At 55.0% G+C, this 25201-nt stretch overlaps 4 protein-coding genes across 4 annotated transcripts; 1 reads left to right on the top strand and 3 right to left on the bottom strand.

Moving 5' to 3' along the window:
• Window positions 1-1931: 1931 nt before the first annotated feature.
• On the top strand, window positions 1932-3812 carry D7B24_003439 (uncharacterized protein; the record flags this gene model as incomplete). The annotated part of the gene is made up of 3 exons (XM_028637630.1): window positions 1932-2173; window positions 2242-3260; window positions 3316-3812. The coding sequence occupies 3 exons, from the start codon at window positions 1932-1934 to the stop codon at window positions 3810-3812; spliced, it is 1758 nt and encodes a 585-aa protein (XP_028499186.1).
• Window positions 3813-5107: 1295 nt separating this feature from the next.
• MPG1 (mannose-1-phosphate guanyltransferase) lies at window positions 5108-6468 on the bottom strand (the record flags this gene model as incomplete). Its single annotated transcript, XM_028637631.1, has 4 exons — window positions 5108-6004; window positions 6101-6247; window positions 6332-6375; window positions 6462-6468. 4 exons carry the CDS (start codon window positions 6466-6468, stop codon window positions 5108-5110), a joined length of 1095 nt encoding a protein of 364 aa, XP_028499187.1.
• A 3044-nt stretch (window positions 6469-9512) lies between these two features.
• D7B24_003441 (uncharacterized protein) lies at window positions 9513-10334 on the bottom strand (the record flags this gene model as incomplete). Its single annotated transcript, XM_028637632.1, has 2 exons — window positions 9513-9859; window positions 10304-10334. 2 exons carry the CDS (start codon window positions 10332-10334, stop codon window positions 9513-9515), a joined length of 378 nt encoding a protein of 125 aa, XP_028499188.1.
• A 5674-nt stretch (window positions 10335-16008) lies between these two features.
• D7B24_003442 (uncharacterized protein) lies at window positions 16009-17984 on the bottom strand (the record flags this gene model as incomplete). The annotated part of the gene is made up of 5 exons (XM_028637633.1): window positions 16009-16261; window positions 16336-16665; window positions 16801-16918; window positions 17046-17176; window positions 17290-17984. The coding sequence occupies 5 exons, from the start codon at window positions 17982-17984 to the stop codon at window positions 16009-16011; spliced, it is 1527 nt and encodes a 508-aa protein (XP_028499189.1).
• Window positions 17985-25201: the final 7217 nt, after the last annotated feature.

Genomic DNA, 25201 nt, shown 5'->3' on the forward strand with positions numbered 1-25201 from the left:
TGGCGCGAGGGGGGGCTTTTCACCCCCGCGCGGGCGACGATCGCTCGCCCTGTAGGAGTAGATCTTCACGTACAGACTCCTAGGACGCGCCGCCCGAGACAGATCGGTCCCGCATCACGGGATAGAGGCTTCACGCCGCTGTCGGGTTCCTTGACATGTCAACGACGGGCCGGAGACTGGGGGACAATTTAGTGTCGATTGGAGAGCAGAGGGGATGTTGATGATAGTGGTGGGGAAAGGTCGGGGTCGAGGACAGCCTTCAACAAAGAGAAGTGGCTGCGGATGCCCGGAGAAGCCGCGGGGGGAGGCGGCTGCTTGGGTGTGCTTCGGAGCACAAGGGACAAAACGGGAAAGAGAGGCAAAGAAAGATTGCCGGATTAGATAGCTTCACTCCACAAACAGTCACAATATAGTAGTTGCGACAACCCGTCGCGACCACTGTCGTCATACTCTTTTTTTCCCCCTTCGTGATGACGCCTGAAATGCTGAGCGGTTTCAGACCAAGCGCTCTTTCATTTGCACAACCAGGTGCACAACGGCATGGGCGGACGAGGAAGGGCACGAGGGCAGAATATATGTGACAAATGCGCTCACAAAATAGCCTTGTCGCCCGGGCTGCGATGCGTTGGCCGAAAGTGGGGGTCAGAATGGCGAGCAGACACCGAGCTGCCATGGCCCGGCTGCTAATAGCACGACGACGGACCGCCCTGGCGCCAAGCACGAGGAAAAGACGGAATCCATTCCATGCCGGCAATCATGTGTGACGTCCGAAGTTTGAGGATGGACTAGGCCTGGATGGATGTTGGTGTCTTGGAAGCACATGGGGTTTTTTTTATTCCTCTGGCTGGCTGACGATGAATGGCAGATGCTTAAAGGACTTCCAGTGTAAGGTACCTAGGTACCCATGGTAGCTAGTGAATTGTTATCTTACAAGGCCGCAAATAAATCTAGTCCTTCGGATTAAACGGCTGCTCCACCTCTCACTGAAGTCTTTGACAAAGAAGGACTCGGCCAGCGAAACTAAAGCATCATGTGGCAATCTGATGTCATATTTCGGCGTTGGATCTTATTGACGTTGTCAGACCCCTATGTTATAGTCACCAGGTCACCAACACCTTCAACCGTCTGCTGGAGCACTTCAGAAGGAAACAAGGACAGATCCACCTCACCTTTGACCATTGAACCACAAGGCAATTCTCAAAGATGACACCGATCGGCAGCACCGGATCGGCCACCCCATCGCGTGGGATCTCTCCAAGGATGCGAAGGTAGTTTGGCCCACCAACCCTTCAGACCTCCACCGGCAGTCACCGAGCCAGCCGAATCGCCGAGCACGGCTTGAAGTGGCTAGCCAGGGACAGAGACAATAACCCCTCAATTAATCCGCCAATGGCCTCGCCGTTTCTGACATCATCCCGACCATCGGCGCCCGCCCAGACCCTGAATCGATCGAGCTCTTGGGGAGCAAAGCAACTTTTTTTTTATCCGAACGGGCGGAATGTCGAGGCCTTCTCGACGAGTCGCGGACCCCCACCGAGTCTATTCCCCTTGAAGGTTTTTGTAGGTCAACAAGGGGCGCCACGGGACGGGAAAGCATGTCCCAGCCTTTTGGGGGTGGACTGCTGTGGGGTGAGTGTCACTTGCTCGTCTCGAATTGCGGCGATGTGGAGGGGGGGGGGGGAGTAGTCGCTGCCGTGAAATGTGATCGCCGTGACGCATTTTCCTCGACGTGCCATTCTTGTCTCTCGCTTCCCATTCTTCTCTCAACGCACCAGCATACCCACGATCCACCGACGATCATCACTATCCGGAATTTCTTCTTCAAGAGCCAGTCTTACAGTTTCTTCATCTCACATACTAGCCAGCCAAACACGGGCTAGTCCCTATTCCCCGGCGCAAAGGAGTTGGATTCCTGTCAGAAGACGTTCATCATGGCGGATCGCACACATAGCAATGGTACACCCAACGGCCTCACTAACGGGGTTCGCGATGAAACTGTCAATGGTGCCGCCAGCGGTTTGGCCAACGGTGTAGAGGATGCCAGCAAGCGCGGTTTCATCGGCGCCATTGACCAAGGCACAACCTCTACTCGCTTCATCATCTTTGAGGTTGCCACTGGTGAGCCTGTAGCGAAACACCAGCTTGAGATCGAGAACCATCACCCGCACCCCGGGTCAGTCATTCATGGGATCACGGATCATGACAATATGGATGGACACCTTACTGACCCGATAATCACAGGTGGCATGAGCATGATCCCAAAGAATTGCTCCACAGCGTCACGACGTGTATGGAGGCTGCGTTTGCCGACTTTGTAGAACTCGGTCACACGAAAGACGACCTGAAAGCCATAGGTATTACCAACCAACGGGAGACCACCATCGTCTGGGACGATCGCACCGGCAAGACTCTCCACAACGCCATCGTCTGGTCAGACACGCGCACGGCGGATAAGGCACGTCAAATCAACGAGCAGGCAACAAGCAAGACGATCTCTGATCTAACTGGTCTGCCTGTCTCGACATATCCATCGGCCATCAAGCTATCATGGCTGCTGAATAACGTTGACGAGGTCCGTCAGGTCTGGGAAGATGGTCACCTCATGTTTGGCACCGTGGATACCTGGCTTGTGTACTGCCTCAATGGCGGCTCCAAGGCCAAGGAGCCTGTCCATGTCACCGATTCCACCAACGCCTCTCGCACCATGCTTATGAACTTGAGGACCCTACACTGGGAGGATAGCATCATTCAAACCTTTGGCCTCGACAAACACCCCCTGAGGCTGCCGCGGATCGTTTCATCGTCTGATCCGAACGCCTTTGGCAGTATTTTTTCCGGTCCGCTTGAGGGTGTTCGTATCACGGGCTGTCTTGGGGACCAATCCGCGGCTCTGGTTGGACAATGTGCCTTTGCACCAGGTCAGGCCAAGAACACATACGGCACCGGCTGCTTCCTTCTGTACAATGTCGGTAAGGAGAGGCCGGATCTTCGCGGTTCTGGTTCGGGCCTCATTAGCACCGTGGCATACGATTTTGCGACGACGGGCGAGTTTCGCCAGGCAACATATGCACTCGAAGGTAGTATCGCGACAGCGGGATCAGGCGTCAAGTTTCTGGTCAAGAACCTGGGTCTTGGCAACGATGCCCATGATATTAATGCGCTGGCGAACTCAGTGCCCGATTCGGGCGGTGTAGTTTTTGTCACTGCTTTCAGCGGCCTGCTTGCACCATATTGGATCGATGATGCTCGAGGCACGCTTTGTAAGTTACCCAAGCCCCCGTTGTGCCAAATTTTTGAATACTAATGTGTCATCAGTCGGTCTCACTCAATTCACGCAAAAGGGACACATCGCACGAGCAACTCTCGATGCGACATGCTACCAGGCAAAGGCCATCCTTGACTCCATGGCCAAGCAATCTGGAAGTCATCTCGACTCTCTTGCCGTTGATGGCGGTCTGTCCAACTCAGACCTGTGCATGCAGTCCCAGGCCGACATCAGTGGCATTCCCATTGATCGTCCGGCCATGCACGAGATTACGGCTCTCGGCGCCGCCTACGCCGCCGGCCTTGGCATCGGTGCTTGGACGATGGACGAGCTGATCGCTATGAACGCACGCAAGCAGGGTACTCGGAGGTTCGAGCCCAACGCGGAGAAGAAGGCTGAATACGAAAAGATGTACCGAAAGTGGGGTCAGGCCGTACAGATGAGTCGCGGATGGGCTACGGATGAGGATGCGACTGCTTCTTCTAAAGAACAGTCCATCTCCTCCAGCGAGGAGGATGCTCCGTTCGACTTGGAGCACATGAACTAGGAAGCAACCCATGTGCAGAACGGAGATGCAGACATATTGGACCCTGAAGCGGAGCTAGGGTGCCTTAAGCAGTGGTGGGCCAAGGGCAAGTTTCGGCGCGTCGTGCCAGAAGACGAGCCCTCCTTGAAGAACGGGGCGGCATGGCCCGAGTATGGACTGTACCTAACCGCCGTGGAAGAGCAGTGGTCAGCGGTCCGCAAGCGGTACCTAGATGCCGCGGCGGAGGAGTGTGCTCGCAAGAAGGCGCGGATCGAAGCGGAGGACCGTGACAGGGCGGATGTCGCCATGGCAGCGTAGACCTTGTCGGCGGAGGCGTTGGGATCGATGTGATTGGGTGTTTGGCTTGGTGTTTTTGGCGCAGCTGGCTCGAGGCCAGAATGGAAGGATTGGTATGGCTGGGCAGGAGCTGCTCGAAAGGCAGAGAGCAGTTAGACAAGTTAGACGTCAGAGCATTACAAGCGTAGCAAGTTCTCTCAAGTTCTCCCGTTGCTGCGGACTAGTAACGTTGTTTGACCCCTTTTGTTTTATTTCCTTTTCATTCATCATGCCGGGTATCTGTGGTTTGTTTGCCTGTCACATCTAACCGTGTCTGCAGATAGTAGGTGATACAAGAACACCAAGAAAGTTTGGACCCTCAAGTAAATGCTCGCATCAAACCTCATTTCCAGACCGCACTGCGAGGCAGTTGTAGTGAGTGGCAGAGGCCATTCAAACAGATGAACCCCCCTTCTCACCTGAGGCTCAGACAACAAGAATTTTGGAAGCAAACCCACGCCGATGGGTATCACACTTTTTTTTTGCCGTTGGTCGCTCCTCCTCTCCCCCGTGTGTCGTCTTTCGTGCCGGTTTCCCCACCCCCTTTTTTTTCCGTTCCGAGGAAAAAAAAACACGCTTCCAAAAAAGGTCCAAAAAAGTGCGAGTGCCTGCTATACATACAAGTCCATACATTCCAGACAAGATGACAGGAAATCAAAGCATGAATCGAAGAGGACGTCGAGAGAACGGACTGAGAGTACCATTTGTGCCTCAACCCCGCCGCTTTTCCTTCCCCTTTTGACGCGCCGAGTGCTAGAGCAGCACGAGTTGTCGTCGCTATGGATCACGTTTCCTTGATATTTTCGGATTATGGTTTCCTCGTCTGCTCTCGAGAGTGGAGTTGTGTTCTGAATGATTAAGAGTGATGATTTGCAAGAGTGTGGTGAGAAGAGAAGCTGGAGAAGTACGAGCAGGGCAAGTCTGCCACATCCTCGCCGTTGGTTCGTTTTCGGTGCCGGTGCCAGCAACACATGGAACATTTACATAATGATGGCAGGCACATCAACGTTGGCCTTGATGCTCTTGTGGGGAAGAACACTGCCGCCGTTGACGTAAATCTCATCAGCAATGGTGACATCGTCTCCCAGCACCGTGACGTTCTCGAGACGGGCCCACTTGCCGACAGTGCTGTTCCAGCCGACAATGGTGCTCTTCACCCAGGCGTGGTCCTTGACCTTGGAACCAGATAGCAGGACGCAGCGTTGGAGACGGACACCGTCGCCAATGACGACACCAGGGCCGATGGTGACATTGGGACCAATACGGCAGTGCTTGCCGATTTTGGCGGAGGGGTCGATCAGAACGTTGCCGCCGTGGACGTAAGACTCGGACGCAGGGGCCAGCTCCTTGCAGCCCTTCTTGGTGAGTGACGACAGGTACAGACAGGTACCGGTGAGGAAATCCTTGGGCTGACCAACATCCATCCAGAAGCCTTCAAGGTCGAAGCTGTGGAGCTGGCCGTCGCGGACAATGGCAGGGAAGGTCTCTTGCTCGATGGAGGTAGGGCGCAGTTCGATGCGCTTGAGCACGGAGGTGTTGAGAATGTACATGCCGGCGTTGATGCGGTTACCGACGAACTCGACAGGCTTCTCAACGAAGCGATCGATACGCGTAGGGTGGTTAGGCTTGTGGACAATGACACCATATTTGGAAGGCTCCTCAACCTTGGTGACGACAATGGTGCCCTCCTCTCCGTGGTTCTTGTGAAACTGGGCAAGCTGCTCAAAGGGGTAGTCGCAGATGACGTCCGAGTTGAGCACGAAGAAGGGAGCATCATCCTTGGCGAGGACGTCTTCCGCAAGCTTGAGGGGGCCAGCGGTGCCGAGAGGCTCGGTCTCGATCGAAAAGGTAATCTTGATGCCGAATCGCTCCTCGTACTGTAAACAACAACGACATGTCAGTTTTTGACCCAGCTGGGAAGAGAGAGCCATTTGCGCGTGCAACAAGAAGCCAGTATGGTGTAGATGACGTACCTCGGCAAGATGCTTCTCCATGATCTCGGGACGGTAGTTCACGGCAAGAACCACATCGGTGACGCCTGCGGCGGCCAGAGCCTCGATCTGGTGTAGAATCATGGGCTTGTTGGCAAACTCGACAAGGGGCTTGGGGAGAGTGAGGGTCTATCGGTCGGCGGTATTAGCATCGCGTTGATTGAAAACGGCGGTGTCTCAGCACGGTCTGCGATTGTCGAGAGGAAGGCATACAAGGGGGCGGAGACGGGTGCCGAAGCCGCCGACGAGGATGATGGCTGAGAGGTGTTAGCAAGGTATGATCGTAGATGTGCTGGCCCTAGCAAGCTTCCTGCGGTGTTTGGGAAAGGTAGGAAACGCTCACCCTTCATGGTTGCGGAGTTGATACTCAGGGGCTTCTGCGCGCGAGCACGAAAAGGAGCTGTTCGGGTCTCGGCGGTGCAGTCGCGAAAACCGAGAGGGGAGGAAGGAGGGTATCACGACAAAGAGGGAATGCCGAGAAGGAGAAACGCAGGGGTATCGCAGGGAACGAAGGAAAGCTTGGAGAAGAAGTGTGCTGGAGGTTGAGAGCTCAGGTGAGGCTCGTCGTGGGAATCGTGCAAGATGGTGGAGGTAGGAGTGTCCGAGATGACACGACAGCTCTTGCGGTTCACTTCAACTCTGGCAGCGACGACAGGAGACACGGGACCCCACAATATCGAGGGTCCACCTGCCTTAGGGGGAGCAACAGGGGGGGTCGCTTCCAACCTCAGATGGAAGCTCCAGGTGAGGTAGGGCTCCATTGAGCCAATTGCGGTGCAGCCTCCAATGGGATCCAGGGGCACACCTCGTGACGAATGGAGTGGGGTTTCAGGCTCGGCTCAGCACTGGCTCGTGGTCGACGACGGTTCACAGCGTGGCTGTGACGCCGGCCTTAGGTCTCGTACAGATGGTAGTAGCTCGTGAAGAAGCGCCCCAATTTCCTTCGGAGCGAAATTGTTTCAATGCCGGCGCCCTAAGTGGCAATCGCTCACCCATGGATTGGTAGGTACTCAGCATGGTGCAGTGGGTGGGTTGTTTGGGTTTGCCTCCTCCAGGTCGGCACCACCCACTAACAGCTCGAAGCTGGATCACTACCTGCCAGCCGCGCGCCCTATGAGGCCCGCCGCCTGTGTAGTGCTACCTACCACTGTGCCGCACCACACTGCATCATGAGGGGTGGAATGTCTTTTTGGCACAACATGATGCCGCATTGCTTTTCTGACTCTGCTGGGCCGTCTCATGTGACCCAACTCGGTCTCAAACAAAATCTTCCTCACCGTTTGCGTCCCATTCTGCATGGTCTTTCAATCGTAGCATTGACCCCGGTCACGCATTGTAACATGGGACATGTCAAGTTTGGATGGGGGACGATGGCTACGCCTCATCGCAAGAAGCCCAATTTTTTCCCGAGAGGGGGGGAGGGGGAAAGGGGGTGGACCGTAGTTAAACGATGTCGACGTAAACTTGCCTCGACACCCACCCCTCAGGTGACGCGTCAATGCCAGTCTTTGTGTCTCTCGGTCCTGTTCATGCTGGAGGTAAGAAGTGCCACAGTCAGGTGCGACACGCAGGAATAGAGAGAGTTGCTTGAAATCCCCATGTTTGGGGTGGTTCACTGGCAAACCCCGTCTGATGTTCAGTCCTAAGCCACACGGGGCGATCATCAGTACACCCTCCCCACTCACCTCACTGCCCCCCTCCCTCCGTCTCAGCCATTACCTCTCCCGAAATTACTGTACAATTGACAAAACTCTGTGCGTACATCAACGTGGACTGATGATGCCAAGGGCCTGGGAAGGCCTGATGATACTCCCTTCTGTGATGCCAATTCTCAGAGGGGAATGGAACGCGGATGATCGAGTTTAGGGATGCCAGACCTTCTTGTCCCATTCGAATCCTCGTTCAACCCCTTCCTGGCACCACCCCCGTTTCCCCACGTTCCTATGTGCTAAGACACTGCTGATCCGATTACCGTCGCCAACATGAGCCGACCCTGCCACACGGATTTGCCGTGTTCGATGTGATGGGTGACCACCCTCCCTTCCCTACCTGATCGTACATGCGCAGCCGAATCCCGGGGTGTTGGGCTGCTAGACCTCTGGCCTGCCTTGCCTGATGTAGCCTCTCTCCCTCATTTGCGTCCTTCGACAGAAGGCATGACGAGGGGGAGCCAGCGTTTCAGCCCCTAATTCAACCTCATCTCCTCATCCAACGGCCGATGCGCGGCGAACCTCACAAGACACTACGCTTTCAGAACGCGAGAAAGTCCGGGTAAAAGATTTCTTCATTATCATAAAAGCTGTCTCGAGGGTTCATCATTATCGTCATGGTCATGCGCGTCACCTAAGGTGATCACGGTCAAAATGCAGCCGCTCTCTCTGCCTCCGTCTCGTGTCCAAACTCGATCTCGTACTCATTCTTTTGACTTCTTCAGGCCTCACCGCCTCTGTCATGACCAGCCATTGTTGATCGCGACGTTGAGCCATGGTGATCCGTGTTGCAGTTTGACGTGACCGCCAGACTGTCGACTGCCGTGAACACACACAGGCTCAATCGCAAACAACGCAGACCATCTCAGGGCCCGTCCATCCATGATCATCTCGAAAAGAAATTCAAGCAAAAGCCGCTCATCGAAAGAATCTAGCCGTCCCCGTCAATATCGTGGTCGTTATGTGTGTTTTCAGTCGCATCGTCGGATCATCCCCTCGCCAAGTTCGCGCCTCCAACCAGGGGAGAAAATCAGGTCGGCCATTCAGAGTTGCCCCCAAACAAAGCCGAGTGAGTGGTGTGGTGCAGAAAGTTGGCCTCGAGATGCTGGAGCTGGTACTGTAAGACCCCAGCCCAGAGGACCCCCCACCATTGTGTGTCGTTAAGTCTTAATCGATGTTGGCAAAACTGAAGAAGAAAGCCGTCCCATCCGTTCTCGGAAGCGAAAAAATAAAATGCTTGGCGAGCAATCAAAAAGCGTAGAACTCGAGCCATGGATTGAGCGGAGTGTCCCTTGAGGAAAATGACAGAAAAGGGAATGCTGCTGAAAAGGCGCAAAGAAGGGCGCAGAAATCATGTCTAAGGTCATCAAATCATTGTCGATCGTTCTGTGTGAGAGCAAAAGAGTCGAAACAAGGTATGCGTCGCTTTTTTCGTGGCGGGTTCCATATGTCCTTCTGACAGTTCGTGTGGCTGATCATTCTGCGTCTTTCGACTGACCAGTTTCTTTACTGCTCTCCAAGACTTAGCACAAGAGCATTGAAAGTATGCTAGGCACGCTTCCAATGCCCAAGCACCAGATTGTCCTTGGTGATACCACTTCGGTAATTCGGCAAGAAAAGCATGCTCGCAGGTGGAGGAGGCTCAGCATCGGCGCATAGCGGCAAGTCGCGGGCCCCGTGCTGGCCTATTCGAAAGAGGCAGTCGAGCTGCTGCTCGAGTGGTGTCCAGACCGGCGGTTGTCACGCTGGCTGGAAGCCATGTGGCGGCTCTTCTTGGAGGAGCGGCGAGGAGCCTCAGTGGCCGGGAGGCCCTGAACGATACCGTTACGAGCGAGCATGCCTCCGTTGACCGAGAAGTTGCGGCACACCATGAAAGCCCTCATGGCAGCATTCTCCTGCGCAAGCACGTCCGATTGGTAGGCCAGATCAGTCTGGTACTCTCGTCCGTTGACAAGGACGAGGCACGTGAAGCCGCTGGGGTCACGGTAACACTCGTACGTAGGATCTTGCCACCCACGTCGTCGGCAGAGACCTACACGAGACGATCAGTCAGCGCCTTGATCTAACGGAAGGCCTCCCCGAGGCACGATCTCGGGACACGCATGAGGCTGGGCGTTGGTTCGAACTGATGCACCCCTCATGACGCCAGAGAACCTGCATTCAAGCCCAACTTGCTGTAAAATGGCCCTGCCAAGTGCACAGGACCCCTGATACAAGGCTGACGACGATAGTTGAGCGCAGTCATGCCTAAACATCACAGGGATTCGACTCATCCAGATCAGATGAAGCAGGAACACCGTGGCAATCGTACCGCCCTGGTGAAATACAGGGGCTACCACACCTCTTTGGCGGACTCATCGTCATCTTCGACCTGTCAACCCGCCCCACTTACAAGGGCCGAAATTGGGTACGAGGCCGTCGGCAAGCAGATCACGAACAACACACGTATACAGAGGGGAATCAATGGCTTACTTACTCTCCAGATACTGAGTGTAGAAGCCACCCATGTTGGTGCAAAGGCCCAATGCGTTGTTGTCGTGTGTTGGTAGATGTTTGATGTTGACGGCTTTGGTACAGGAAGGAAGGACCAGGGGCAAGCGTTGGCCGTGGGGAACGAGGTGTCTCGGAAAAAAGTGAAGCTGTGGAAAAAAAAACAATGACCGCCAGCCAGCAGACTATGGAGCCAAAAACCCGGACGCCGTTTTTCGATGCAGTCGGGCCCAACGTGAGGCGAGCGAAAGTAGTTGCGCACACCAAGCCCTAAGAATAGGAGGCGTAGGGCAGCAATGGGGAGGAGGAGGGGGACGACGGACGTGGTGGAAGAGAGAAGATGGTCGGGTAGTGTTCAAGTGGGCGTGGTGTGTGGGCGGCGGTAGGCAGTTAAGCTACGTAGCTTGGGATGCAGGAAATCCGGACCATCAACGGCGAGACATGTGTGCTTTATTGCAGGACGAGGAACAAAACGTGGTGCGGGGCAAGGCCACTCGGCAGCGCGCGCGAGCAGACAGGAGATGAGGAGACAGGGAGAGTGGTGAGGGGAGCTTGGGGAGGCAACTGGGACTCGAGACGCAAGAGGAAATGACGGAAACGCCAGCAGGTGAGGATGAACGGGGTCCTCGCAAGGGAGATGCAAGCGGCGATGCGGCTCTCGAAAGTGTGACCCATCCTGATGTGTTGGCCTTCTCGTCGCCAGTTGATAGTACCACTGGCGACTAGGCAACTCCACTGCAACACATGGGAGGGGGGGAGATGCACCATCCATGATCCAAGCGAAGATCTCTGATAAGTTTCGGACGAAGCCTGTCGCCTGTGGTGCGGTACCGCTGTTGGTCCATGTTTACCTCAGAAAGACCGATGGCTACCTGAACTCTCTTCCTTGCTTGCCGCCGCTGCTGGGATAGCAAGCGCTCAGGGTCGACCGACCACAGCATCGACTACCGAATGGGGATGGACTTGGGTCCCGGACCTCACTCAGCGGTTTGGCTACCCGCCTGGGACTTGGGACTGAATCCTGTGGCTGGGTGCAGAACAAGCCGCCGCCGACCGACCGAGCAGCACTTGCAGCAATAGTAGCAAGCAGACCTTGCAAGACAGTGGCGAAATGGAACCATTGTCATGACGGTGGCTAATCCCGCGTAGCCTGCGAGGTGGGCAAGTGGGCGAGAAGTCATTGTGTCGTGGACCCGGTTTGGAGCACTGGTCACAGTTTTCGCGCCGGCTTGGCAACAGACCAGTAAAACGCAATGCTACCGGAGAAGCGCATCAAGACAGATGGATGACCGGGCTTGGGATGGGTGGGCTTTCCAGCTTCGTCACCAGGATAGAAGAGGGAGGGGAGGGGAGGGGAATCGCAAAGTTCAGGGCCCACGGATCCCGTAGTCGAGAGCCTAGGGGGTAAAAACAAAGAACCAGCCAGAAATCCGGCCTCCAAGATCTTTGTCTTAGCTGCACTAATGCAAAGAACATCAGCCAAAGAGAACGGCTTGTTTAGTGCTAGGGCCATTGAAATCGAAGTCAAGACGGTAAATAATACCACCACCTGCATGGCCACCTGTCATGGTGCCGCGGGGGGCCCTGGGAGGCTAGAGAGGCTTCTGCGTCATGTAGGTGCATGTTGTTCGAGTCCATTTCAAGCACCAGCCAGCTTCTTGGAGGGGCGGCGAGCGACGACGGTCGTCGGTCGGTGGGCTGCGGCCACATTCAGCGACCCGAGGGTAAGGATCAGAGGAACCAGGCCGACCATTCGATTTACCGCTGTGCCGACCAGGCCTTGTCGAATGCAAGGTGATTTCTGTAATGATGATTGATATCGACGCGGTGATACACCCGGATGTGAGGCGACACAGACTGCTTTCGAATCTCCATCGTTGAGTCTCGTCCCATCCGACATCCCAGTCGGTAGATATGAGCATGGGCATTTGAGGTGCTTGGGACAGTGAGCAGTCCGTCATCCAGGACAGCTTGCTAGGGATGGAGGGGCCAGCGCTCGTCGGCGACAGCTACCCGAATTCGAGGGGGGCAAGTGACTGGAGTGGCTCCAGTCCTAAAACACTAAGAGAAAAAAGAAGGTCGGTGAAGACGGCCGTCGCCAAAGCAGCCAGAAAAGACGTGCATGAACAGCAAGCAGTGGCTGGGCCAGGGTGCCGAGCGGGGTCGATGCTGTCTTGTTCGTTGGTTTGAAGGCCGATCGGTGGCAGACCAGGGTCTTCCGGGGCCACAACAAAGCCTACGAGAAGCCCTCCAGAGAGGGTTCAGTCCATCACGAACACAGATGACGAGCGGGCCGGGGGGGGGGGGCAAGCATGACGGCGCCGGCCCATCAACGAGCCAGAAGACCCAAGGGCGCTCCGTGTTTGGTTGCTGGCGTGGGCGGGCAGGCGAGGCAACCAAGCCAAGATTGTAGCAGCCTTCGAGACCTTTTGGCTCATGCACTGATGAGTTGGCATTGCTTGCTTGATATTACCTCGGGCGCAAGTAGAGGGAGCCACCGCACCGTACAGAGTACGTGAGCAACAGTTGGGATCCGATGCATCTGAAGGTGATCGCAGGTGAATATACCTGGCGGTACGAGTCGCCATTCCCTTTGTATGAGGGAGTGGCCCCCGTCCGAATTCTCGGTCGAGTCGGGCGTTGTGAGTCGTCGTCCAGCGTCTCGCGTGGCCTGAATCCAAACAGCCTGACTGTCCAATCGAACTCAATTGCTAATCCCCCCGTGGAGTCACAGTAAATGCGTCGACGCTTGATGCCTGTCTCTGCGTGACATTGTCTTACCAACAAGGTAGGTAGTCTGGGAATTCTGTGTAGGTCTGTCCGCCTGTCTTGTCCTTGTCTCCTTGTCTCATCGGCACCAAAGCTGTGCTACCGAGGGAGCTTAGGGCGTAGTGGTGGCCTGCCACGAGAGACGGCGCGCTGTGATTTGACAATTGGAACCATTTCTGGAAACCAGCTTCGGCCAGCATTTCCATCGACTGGCTTAAGCTGAGATGACACTCCGCTGGCGCGTTGGACGGCGCGCTTGAGAAACAAGCCAGCAAGTGTAAAGATGACACACGATATCGTGATGTCGAATGAGGTCTTGGGGATTGCGTCGTGTCATGTTGCCCATCTGCACAAAATGGCTTGGTGCTCCGCCCGATGAGGTATCACGGCTGGGCCATTTGCTGGTTCGCAACGTCAAGATTCCAGTGCCCGGGGGGGCAGGATGCTCCAGAGAGCGGTTACACCAGCGGACTAAACTTCTCAGGCTGGTTTTGTGGTCGGCATTTGCTAATCCATTCCGTGGCATGACTGAAATCCGACGCGTATCTGCACGAGAAGATGCGTGTTTGAGATTGATCGACTGACGGACCTGTTGGTAAGATAGGTAGACCAGGAGGATAGACGCTGGATCGAGGCGCCGAGGTGTACCTGTAGGCGCTGGGCTCCTGATGGATTCTCCGGAGCAGTCATTGCCTCTTTGGTTTGCAGCATGTCCCACTTGGCTTGGAGGGGCCTTGGGTCCTGGCGGCAGTCGTGAGGGGGCTGCCTGGCGATTGGGCTGTCTGCAAAGATACAATAACAAGAAAGACCCCTCAGCAAGGGCAACTTCCTTGGTTCTGAGATCGCAATATCGGAAGGTACCCTGACCGGACATCGAGTACATAGACGGATACATGGGAGCGGCGGCTGCCAGCCCCCTCGTTGCACCTTCCTACCGAGGGTCGAGCGTGGCACGCGCCCGCCTAGGTGCCTTCGAGACCCTGGCACTCTACCTGGCTCGGACGCGGAATGCCATCTAGCGTATCGCCAGGGATTCATCCCACCTTCACCTCATCCTCGTCCCTCAAGAAATCCATCGACCAACCGAATGACCTGCAGACTCTTCATCGCCTCGGAAGTTCCGAGGGGCCATCGCAAGGGTGAGTTTCAATTCGGCGGTCTACAATAACATGCTATGCGCGCGGCATGTCATATCTCCTCCACCATGGCATTCAGCGTGCTACTTTCCCAGCGATCGTACGCCATGTTCCCCTCCTTTCACCGACGAACGGCGGTACATGCAGCTGGCAGCTTACGATGTACCGTCCGCCACGAAGCCATACTTCCTGCCCCATCCATACTTCGTACAAGTCACTTCCAAGTCAACCGTTCATGGATCACTTTTCATTACAACCCAAGGCCTCCTTCGCGCCAAGCCCCCACTCCCGCGACCAGCTCCAGCGTCCACCTCCCACAGCCTGCGGGATCTTCCAGATGTAACATGAACAGTTGTTTTCTTGCCGACCGCTATATGCAATCGACCCCACGCCGCCACTGTGGACGGAGGGCTGTGGAAGCAGGCAGGTAGGCCACCCGTTGTGCGGGGGCTAGTTCTCGATCTGGAGGTGTCAATAAGAAGACGGTCCGAAGCGCTCTCTCCTTCCGCTTCTTGCGTTAAAATGCTCGTCATCAGCCTGCCTGGCATGGAGTTTGCAAAAATGTCGCGGCATCACTTCGAATCCTGAGAGGCGCGCGTCTCTTTTACTCTCGAAACGCCGACGTATATATCTGGAACTGAAATATTCTTAGGTCAACCGGCTTAGCCGTCTGCAGCATGGCATGCATCCCATCGCGGTCGTCCAACCACGGTTTGCTGCTCCTCAGCGGGTCCCGCCCACTTCCTACCACAGGATTCGTCGTTCACTTTGGAGCAATGTCTTTGCGAGCCTGATCTGCCAAGTGCACTGGAGGCCTCGTACACGCAAGATATGCCAGTGACGGCCACTCGGAGAAGATCGTGAGCAATGTGACAGACGAAAGAAGTGCTTGACTGGACGTTCAACCCGCGAGAGTCATACATACAAAAACGACGCGGAACTGCAGATGGGGTCTCGCACCGGATCGTCCGGTGGGCACACAATGTGGTGAGCTCTTGCCCGAAATGTCATGTTGTGCGTCGAACGTGGCGTATGTGCGACGTAGATTCTGACTGAGAACCTTCTTTCCCCAAGAGGCTGACCGGCTCGATGATGCACTGGCCGCATACCATCAACCGCTGATATGGGGGCCTATTGCAGCTCCAGGGCTCTTTCCATGACAAGGACATCATCCATTCATTTCGGCCTAGCGAGGAGCGGCAACATTTACCGGTACACGTATGAGACGTCTCTTTTTCAGCCTGCTGCATATTGTGAGTAGTGATGTACAGTTTTTCAACTGGACAAGGGGACCGGTGACCTGCGACCAGCTGTCGACGTGCATTATAATCAGCCATGGGACCCTGATATCATTGCACACACATTACACGAGGCTTTGTAGTTTCATGGCTGGAGCAATCCAGGCCCCGGAAGACATGAACGTCCGAATCGAGCTATAAGATCGATTCCTAACCATGGTACAGTCACACCACAGCCGAGGCCGCAGCCTTCAGTCTTGTCGGTCGTTGACGTCCAAAAGGTATCTCAGCCATCCAAACCGGAATAGAAGATATGGCCTTTGGCCATTGACCAATCTGTCGAACAGCCACTCCTCTACGATTGCCACGTGACGCAAATGTTCAAGTGCGTGCCTTGCCGCGATCGCTCGCGGCACCCCTGTTCCACATATCTACAAGTAACTGCGCCCTGCGGCCGCCGCATACGAGGCCGACTTGCAATAGCAGGAATCGATAACCGGACAGGACTGCAGGCAGTAACAATCAATAGACCCCGCTTTCGCCGCGGACTAGAACCCTTTCTTGGCCGCAAAGTAGGCCTTCATGGCATACGCCTTCTGCTCGGGAATCGTGTACGCGGGGTGGATCGTGGCGACGCGGTCCTCCTCGTCGAACACCTGATCGGCACCCGTGCGGGGCCTAACCCTCCACCTGGGTTCCGCCAGAATGGTGTCGTCTTCGCCGACGTATGACATGTCCCAATCGTGCTGGGCCGATGTCAGGCCGCTGAGGACGTAACAAGAGTGGTACGCGTCAGAAGGTCTGGGCTTCAAGTTAGCCACGCCTGCTGCTGCCACTGAAAGAGGAAATAAACAAAGGACGAAATTGGCACACACCTGCTGGGTTTGTCGCGCAACCCTCCACGCTTCGACTGATCCTGGGCGCAGCAGAGGATATACCGGATGAGTCCTTCTCTGCTAAACCACTTTTCTTCATGCGGATCACCAGGACGCAGGCTGTTAGCTGGCAGTTCCCCTTCATCGTCACCGACGTTTTCGTCAAGCTCGCTGGCGCCGTTCAGTGCGGCATCGACGAGGGGCCAGCAGCCGCCGACCCAGTGGCTGTAGCAACCATCGACGAGCTTGTTCGTCCGGCCACTGAAGCCGCCCTCGGGGGCGTACTGGCGCGAGGAGAGCCAGGAGATGAGTCGTGGCACGTCGAGGTACCTGTGAAGTGTTTTTGCCTGCGTCAGCGCCAGTGCTTGCCTTGCTTGACCCTTATGTGTGGCATGCTCTTAGTGGCCGAGAAAGGGGAGGAGGGGGGGGGGCTGCGGGCGGCTTGGGTGTGGTAGGGGGACGCACTTTGGGATGATTCGGTGCGGGGCGTCAAGTATGGCGAGACAGCCCAGGGCACAGAATGTGTATGCTCCGTGTGCTTCCGTGTCTGGCTTGCCTCCGAGGCCGCCTTCAAAGGTCTGGCCTAGATGGTGGGTGGGTGTGTCAGTCGGGATGTGTCTCAATTTGACATGCAACAACAGACAGGGGCAGGTCTAGTGTGCCTGCTTGCCAGCCAGCCTGAGACAAAGGGGAATAAGGGTTTGACTCACATCTACGGACGTAGTCGGCTAGGCCGGTGAAGAGGGTGGTCTTGCCGTCGGGGGTGTAGGCCGGGGAGTCGGGCGACAGTTCGAGGGGCATGTTCAGGAGGCCAGCGATGACGGTGGTACAATAGGCACCCCTGGAAGCAAGCGGGAAAAGGAATAACAGGTAAGCGTGGTTTTCGTATGGCGAGATGGCGCCGTGAGCCGTCGTGTTGCATCGGCGCACATCATGGGGAGCGTATGAGCTTACCTCACGTCGACTTCACCGCCATACGCCATCTGCACGCCGCCGTCGGGCTGTTTGAGGGAACACAACCACTTCCACATGGCTTTCCGGTCGATGACTTCGTAGAGCTCCTCGCCGCCGACGATGGCGATCGAGAGGATCAGCGCAAAGGTGGTGGCGAGATGCGACACTTGCCCGTGGCCGCCACCGAAGCCACCATTTGGGTTCTGCATGGCCCTCGCCGTATCGATGAGCTGCTGCCTGTACATGGAAACGTCCTCGCCGAGCAGAGCCAAGCCGTTCAGGGACCAGAAGAGGAACCATGGCCGACTCGCATCCGCGATGAGATAGGGGGCGGGCAGCTTCCCGAGCTGCTTGTGGAGATATTTTATGTGAGCTTCACGTCGAAGCCTGGGTACGCCGTGGCGGTTGAGCTCGAGAGTGTCTGAGTAGCCAGCGAGGAGCGGGAGGCACTCATGCATGGTCGCATTCTGCTGGGTCAGCGTGTGCGACCGGTGTGATTCTTTGATGGGCGGCGGGGATGTGAAGATCGCGGGCACGGGTGAGAAGCTCTGCCTGTTCATCTCCGATGCCAGAAGTTCCTGTTCGTCGGACTCGGATGCAGAGATATCGACGAAGCCATCGTCTTTCGCATCCACCACTATGGCTTCGCTCTCGGCGGATCGCCCCGTGTCTGTTGGCGTAGAAGCGGCAGCCATGGCAGCAGCTGATGGTCTACTGCGCCTGAATGCTACTCTGGTGCGGTGATTCTCCGGTCTGACTCGGCGGCTTGTGCTGGTCGCGCTACTGTTGTTGCTGTTACTGTTGCTGTTGCTCATGCTTCACCACATGGAGGGGTTGGCGGGGCGGGGGGGAGGGGTTTTGTAGTGGCTGTCGACGTCGTCCCGAGCTCTCAGTTCAATTCATTCTCATACTCTCCATGTCTTGTAGCTTCCTTTTCCCTTTGATCAGACTGATCGGTCGAATTGAAGCTATGTTGACATGAGAACAATCACAAGATGGTTTTCGCCTTGTCATTGTCAGTCGTGGGTGAGGTTGGCCGTGGTGTGGAGCTCGAGAGCTCTGATTGGTCTATGGAATGTGTGGCTCAATTTGAGGCTTGTCTCGGCCCGCTCTAGCTGGGCCTTATGACAATCAGGTAGCCAAGCCTTGGTTGGTAGGCCAGAAGAGCCCCTTTCTTTGTTGACCGTGGGTTGATAAGCCTCTTTCAGGGTCATGTCTCGAAGCCACGTGCGATAACTCGGCCGAGTGACCATCGCTCGGGGTCTTGGACAGACGTATAGCATGTGTAGCATGTGCTTAGGCAGTGAATAGTCATCACAATGCTTGCAGTGATCAAAAACACGCTACGGCATTTCTTGACCTTCACGGTGTGCTTCGACCTGCTTCAGAAACTGTCAATACTCCATTCTAGAGCTCGTAACCAGAAGAGACTCGATGCAGCAGTTGCTTGACAAAGCATGTTCAAAACGGCAAGCCACACACAGTTAGACCTGTTCTCTAGAGCATGACCTCCTAAAACTGCGTGTCATTCGAAGCCCTTCCTGTCCTGGGATTTCCGCTCTGATAATATGAAAAGAAGGTCGTTCGCGCCTCCATCACCGCTGCTTTGTAGAGATCGACATGCTTGAATTGGAGTTACTTGTGCCTCACAAATTGGATCGAGCACGATTTAGAAGACGCTGCTGTTTTTCTATGCCTCGAACATATCATCTCTGATTTCCTTTTGGCACAGTTCACATGTCGCATTAGGTCAGTGCCATAACAATAATAATCTTGAAGACACTTATCGAGCCGAAGATATCTTCCATGACCGTGGCCCTTGTTTCCGAGTGCAAAAACATGGAATTGTCAGTCTACAAAAGCCAAAATGGAGCTCATGTCTGATGTCTATCAAGCTTCTTAACTAATTTTTGGTCTGTAAATAGTCTGAAACTGGATCATCTCTAGTAGCAAGTTGGCTGGCTGATTAGAATCAGCGACGCGTCACTTACGCTAGAGACTCGACGATTGGGCTAACCCATGTGGTTCTGGTATCAGATTTGAGCTCTAATGACAGCAGGGCACAGACTTTCTCTGGAAGTTGACCACAATACCTTGCTTGAGCAGAATGTAAAGCACGAAGTCTATCATCACTCTGGGCTTTGACCACTTCATCCTTATATCTATTGTTCATAAACTACATCTCTTTTGCAATAAATATATATATAGTACGGGTCGGGTTGGGGCTGGGGGGGGGTTGTTCTTGAGCGCATCTCGCCACTTGTCAGTTGAAGTTTGCCTCTGGGAAGTTATGACCTCAACAAAGGAGATGGCGTTCCCTCCGTGCCACAGTTCTAATTCTCTCGACTCGATACCACACCCGGAGCCTGCGTCCATCTCTACATAGTCTTCACATACGAACCTAACAAACATAACAAAACTTCAGAACCCTACTATGTTCCCCTGCTGACCTACTAAAAGGCCTAGCGGGTGTCCTATTGAAAGATGTTCACATTGAGGTTGTTCTAGCTACTCGTGCAACGCATTTTGTATCATCGAATGTCCGTGGTAGGTCAAAATATCAAGTCACTCTGCTCCTACCATGTTTTAGCAGAGTACAACAAGCCTATTCGAAAAATTGAGTCTTGACCAGTATAGACTTCAGGAGATCGGCCATTCCGCCGTGCAATAAGAGAACAGGAGCTACCACTCGCTTCTAGCTGCCTCACTTCTAACCTTACAATCACAAGCACCTAGCCTAGCGCATTCTTTCACGTTGCCGCCATGCTTCAAAATCTGCTTCATATGCAGAAATGGCTCGCGGCAGACATTGCATCTAGCTCCATTGCGGAGTCCCTAATCTCACTGATGACGAGGAGGGCTGGTTCGGGCGTATAGGTTTTCCATACCATCATGGATGGCATAGTGTTGCCAAGTGTGCTTTTGCGACTATGCTGGTTTTCTGCCTATCACCACAGACTTAGAGGTGATGAACTGACGCTGTCACAAACATCCACCTCAACAGAACAATATATGCGTAGAAATAAGGTTAATAAGGCTCGGCAGGCTGGCATGTTCGTCTGTGTGAAAACTTCAATGAATGTCCGTCTTGTGAAGAAAGAAATGAGCTTAAAAGCAGTCAATCACAGCTGTCATCAGGTAGTCTGTCTTGTCATTGCGGGGCTTTTCCCCAGACTTATTTAATCTACAACTCTGGAGCCTTAATACTAAAAGACGTTGATTTGTGGCTCTTATAACCCGAGAAAGGGGATTGGGATATCCCTTGAGCAACATATCCAGAAACTCTGTCAAATCCCCACAGCTGCCACAGCAAGACCAAACATAAGAGCAAGGGCACCGGGAATGGCTTGAGACTGGTCAGAGGGTGACCGCAATTGTCCGTGAGTCCCTTCTTGTACCAAACCAACTCGAGCCCATGACGATGGTTTAGACGCAATCATTCACTTGATTGTCTTGACTTTCGATCAAATTCAACTCAGTCCTGACGCAGTTCATGGCGCACTCCTGACTTTGCTGCCTCACTGTATGTTCATACCTAGTTCGCAACAAGTTTCAGTTGGCCGAGTTGTGCAAGCTCGCCACCAAATGATTTGCAGGGTAGGATTGCAGAAGCAGATACATTCCATTCGTCAATATCGGACGGGATTGCTCGAAGCACGTCATCCACCACAGACAACAGAATATGTTGCTCATGTGCTGAAGCAGCCCGACCATGCTGACCTCCCAATGGCTCGACCTGCAGGCGAGGATCTCGCCTCCCACTGCGGAAAGTAGCTTCTCCAAGACCCTGCCCCTCACCCTGCAAGCAATCGCTCTGCATCCTATGAAAAGCAGCTGTCCTGTACAGACAGCTCATATGTGCATATGTGAGACGCATCCATGCCGGGCGCCACCGCCATGATAACCACATTGTACGTCTTGCAGTTGCAGCAAAGCATGCCCGGAGGGTAAGCGGAGGAAAAAAGAAATCTCAGCCCAACCCGCCCGCGCCACAGCAGACCTGGAGGAAGGACTTTGCTCCTGGATACACCCTCCGCGACGACAGCGTCAGTCACACGCGCCAGAACGAGGTCCAGGAGGAAGAGAGGGAAGAACCCCTCCTCATCGGTTCCATCTCTGCCAGGTACCCGTTCCAGACGTCGGAACTAATCTCAATCCAACTGTATTCGTCAGGCACCAACCGTGGATTTTGTGATCACGCTTCAACGACCAAGACAAATCCAAAGAATGCCCCCACCGAGTCATGAGCCTCGCCCCCAGTGCTTGCGACCATCCGATGTTGAGAGTGAGTGAGGCATTACGTGCAGAGGCGTGTGGCTGTTAGTACGGCTGCTGCACATGTCCGCCTCCAGCACAGAATTCCAGAAAGAGCATCGCTCGTGCAAAGTCTCGCTGTCGGCTGCCACTCGTGCGTCTTTGCCCCCATGATTGGCTCGAGCGAGATGGTGTGGATACTCGCTACATTAGGGGGGAGCGGGCCACGCCACCACGATACCGTCACGTTGCGGGCCAGGGAACCGGCCTCTTGTACACCGCATATTCGGTGGAATGCTCGTTGCAGGTGTCCGTGGCCGTAAGGAAGGGTAGGAGGGGGGGAGGTGTTGCTTTTCCCCGTGTATGGCACGCCTTCGGGGGAACTACGACGCGTGCACCATCGTTGACGGGGATGCACCTAGTATCTGCCGTCTTTCGAGCACTTGGTGAGCCAGATACAGTAAACAACAGGGAGGAATGGCGTGTGTCTGGTCGGAATATGGTTCGAAACCTGATTCAGTTCTGCACGAATAGCGTACCTGTCGAGGGGCCCCTGTGCAACGCTCGGCACAGTGAGACATCTCAGCCATCCTCTATCGCGGGGTCGTCGCAACACAGCGTCCCGTGGCGTGGGCTGTAGGTGGTGTCTGTCCGACGTTCAGGGCCGCAAAGACGGGCGAGAGCGCAGGCCCGTCATATGGCGGCATCGCACACACCCATATCTTGATGTCTCAGACAACGTGCCATGAGGTGCCACAGGGACTGGGAGACGGAAAGAGAGGGACCTGATTAGAGGCGACAGGGCCGGGTGAATAGAAATGCCAGAGGCTGACCAGCGGTTGGAGGTCCATGTGCAGGATGATGCTGGGGGGATTTCATGCCTTAGCTGCGGGCAACCGAGCATGCGTACCTGGGTGGTACGACACCAATGGCATTCAGCAGCAGCAGGCGCCGTCGTTGAACTGGTGCCATGTCTCTAGGCGTCGAGCCTATCGTCGGGTCTTGGGTAGTCCCTCAGCTCGACCACAGAGCAAAGCAACGGACTCTACTTGTTCACTCAACACGCGCGCTCAAGATGAAAGGCCCGCCTTCACTGCCACGCCACTTGCTTGCTTTTGCCTCGTCGTTGGCAGACTGCAGCAGCGACCAGCGATCAAGATGATTTGACAGCCGGAAATAGGCCAGTCTGTTCGGAGGCCTGGATGCAGATCTCCTGCAGGTGATCTCGGCGAAGCCAATTGGCGAGACGTGCGTTGCGGTAGAAGCTGGCGAACTAGAACTGATCGTCGTAGCTCGAGCTGGGAGCTCCATGCACTGTGTCGCGGAGAAATGGGGCAGAAACGGGCAATTGTCGCGCTCGGCCTCAGATGGACCCTGGAATCCGCTGTCACCGATGTGAGGTTGTCGACTGTATCGGGATGCTTAAAGGACTGGCACTATTGATGAGGGGGGGGGCAATCCATTGTTTCGTCGTCCGGGCTAGCTGTTGGATAGATCATGGGCCGAGGCGCTGGCTACCCCGTCCAGCCCCTCTCTGCCCCTCCACACCTGCTGCCGAACCTGGCCTGGAAGTGCATTCGGAGTCTTGCACATATAGCAGTCTCTTCTAGCTGGAGTGGCGCCTTGAATCGTGTCTACAGGGCTCCGAGTTGGTAGATCTAGCGGATCGCCCTCGTACCTTAGCTTGCGTAGCTTGCACGCCTCATTGTTGACCGCGAGTTGAAGTAAGTTGGATCAAGAAAACGCTTGTCAAGCGCCCGCAAGACCGAAATCTAGGTCTTGAATTGCCACGAGCCTACCCCTCAGTGATGAAGCCAGGTATCTTGACGGCCAGCACCTCAAGCTTCTGTGAAGCAGCGGCACCGCCCCAGGACCAGGCGAATCAACAAAGGCGAAGCAAGGGCTCTGCCTCGCTTCCTCTACTGCAATGATACGCGAGAGAGATGTACCTCTTTCGAATATTCAGGAGCATCCTGCGTGGCCGACGTCGACAGCTGCGTGTAAAGCCGGAAGACAAGGGCTTCCATCAACGTAGAGATGCGTAGTGATACATGCCACTCAATGAACCCCAGACAGGATGGCCGTTGGCAGGAGGGAGAGGTTTTAGAAGTATGCGTTGTCCAAGGATGAAGGATTGAGGATTCGGAGGGGGTCGGTCACTGGGGGGTTTCCAGCCCCTCGCGTCATCGGCCGCACAGACCAGAAAGAGGCATCAGCGATGTGATCTGGTGACAACGGCATTGTCTGCAAGGGGGAGTGCCAGCTCGTTGCGATCAAGATGGCAACTCAATCGCGGACATGGCATGTGCGCAATACGATGGGCTGCGGCCAAGAGCCACATGGGCGATTGGCAACGGTAGGTTGGAATGCAGCTGTGAGGGCGAAACTCAGTAGTCAGACACTGTTCTGCTTGCTGCGATGACATGACGAGTTGGCTCGCTTGTCCGAGCTGGCGTGGATGGGAAAGGCCCACAATCGGATGGGATGGCTGGGGGCGATCGATCAAGCTGCCATGGCAGCGTGAAGTGGCTCGTGGCCCTCAGTCTCGGGAGGGACCGTTGCGAGAGTTAAACAGCGCTTCCCTTTGTTGCTCCCTCGGCAAATGCCTACATCATACTGCACACGGAAAGGCTCGCAACACACCCAGCATGTGTGAGGCGTGACGACTTGTTGACGGAACACTGCTATACCGTGCGAGAGGCTGACTGCATTCAACGGCATCCTTCTGATACCGTGTTCAAAGGAACAAGTTGGTACGGATCGCAAAGTCGGCCTTCTGCCCGCTCCGTGTGTCGTGCTCCATGCTACGTCCGTTTTCTTTGTTGTCGCTCGTTTCTCGGAAACACGAGGCAGTTTGATAGCCTTGAAAACTTGAGCCGGAAGGGGACGTGGAATTCAAGCAAAGCAGAAGAACATCAATCACACCCTGCTATGACGAGAGCCGCAATTGCCGCAGAATACCATGTCCACTCTAAAGCCCCCCTGCGTGTGAGGGAGAGGGGCCTTGCTGGTGAGAGAGGGGCTTTGCACTGAAACCCAGTACCCAGTTGACATTCCTGACGGCCCACCTCGTGATCGACTTCAGCTACTGTTAGTCTATTGCCGCCGGCCTTGGAACCATTACTGCTTCATCCAGGCTCGGACGCGAGTTCACCTGATTCGATTCGTGAATCGGAGGATTATCGAGGCTAGGCGAGCAGAGACTCCCGTTGTGGATCTTGCAACATGCTTAAGGTCCCCGAGTAGGTAGGTGGGTAGTGGGTTCTCTTCAGCGTTCCTCGTGCAACTTGGAAACAGGGAAAACCAAAACGAGGTAAAGTGTATAACAATGAAAGAAAAAAAAAATACACGGTAGGAAAATAACCGGGGTTCAAGGGGTCGGCGGCATGGAGGCTCTTCACAGTTCCGGCCCTCACAGGTGGACTGCCTGTCGGTGCGTCTTCACGATTGCCCATGTCCCTTATTTTAGTTGAGAAAAAAAGCCCTGGAGGCGACGACGAGAGAGCGGTCTGGACAGCCAGGGCCCGGTGGGCTCATGGGCTCGGCAAGCGCTGCACGGCGATGGAGAAAGCGTAGAGGCTTACCCCACTGTGTGCCGCCCAAAATACAGTGCGAACCGATCTCGAGACCGACATGGACACACGGAGGAACCAAACGG

Source organism: Verticillium nonalfalfae (assembly GCF_003724135.2).
Source record: "Verticillium nonalfalfae strain VnAa140/NRRL 66861 chromosome Unknown scaffold_2, whole genome shotgun sequence".
In the NCBI taxonomy this organism is placed as follows: Eukaryota; Fungi; Ascomycota; class Sordariomycetes; order Glomerellales; family Plectosphaerellaceae; genus Verticillium; species Verticillium nonalfalfae.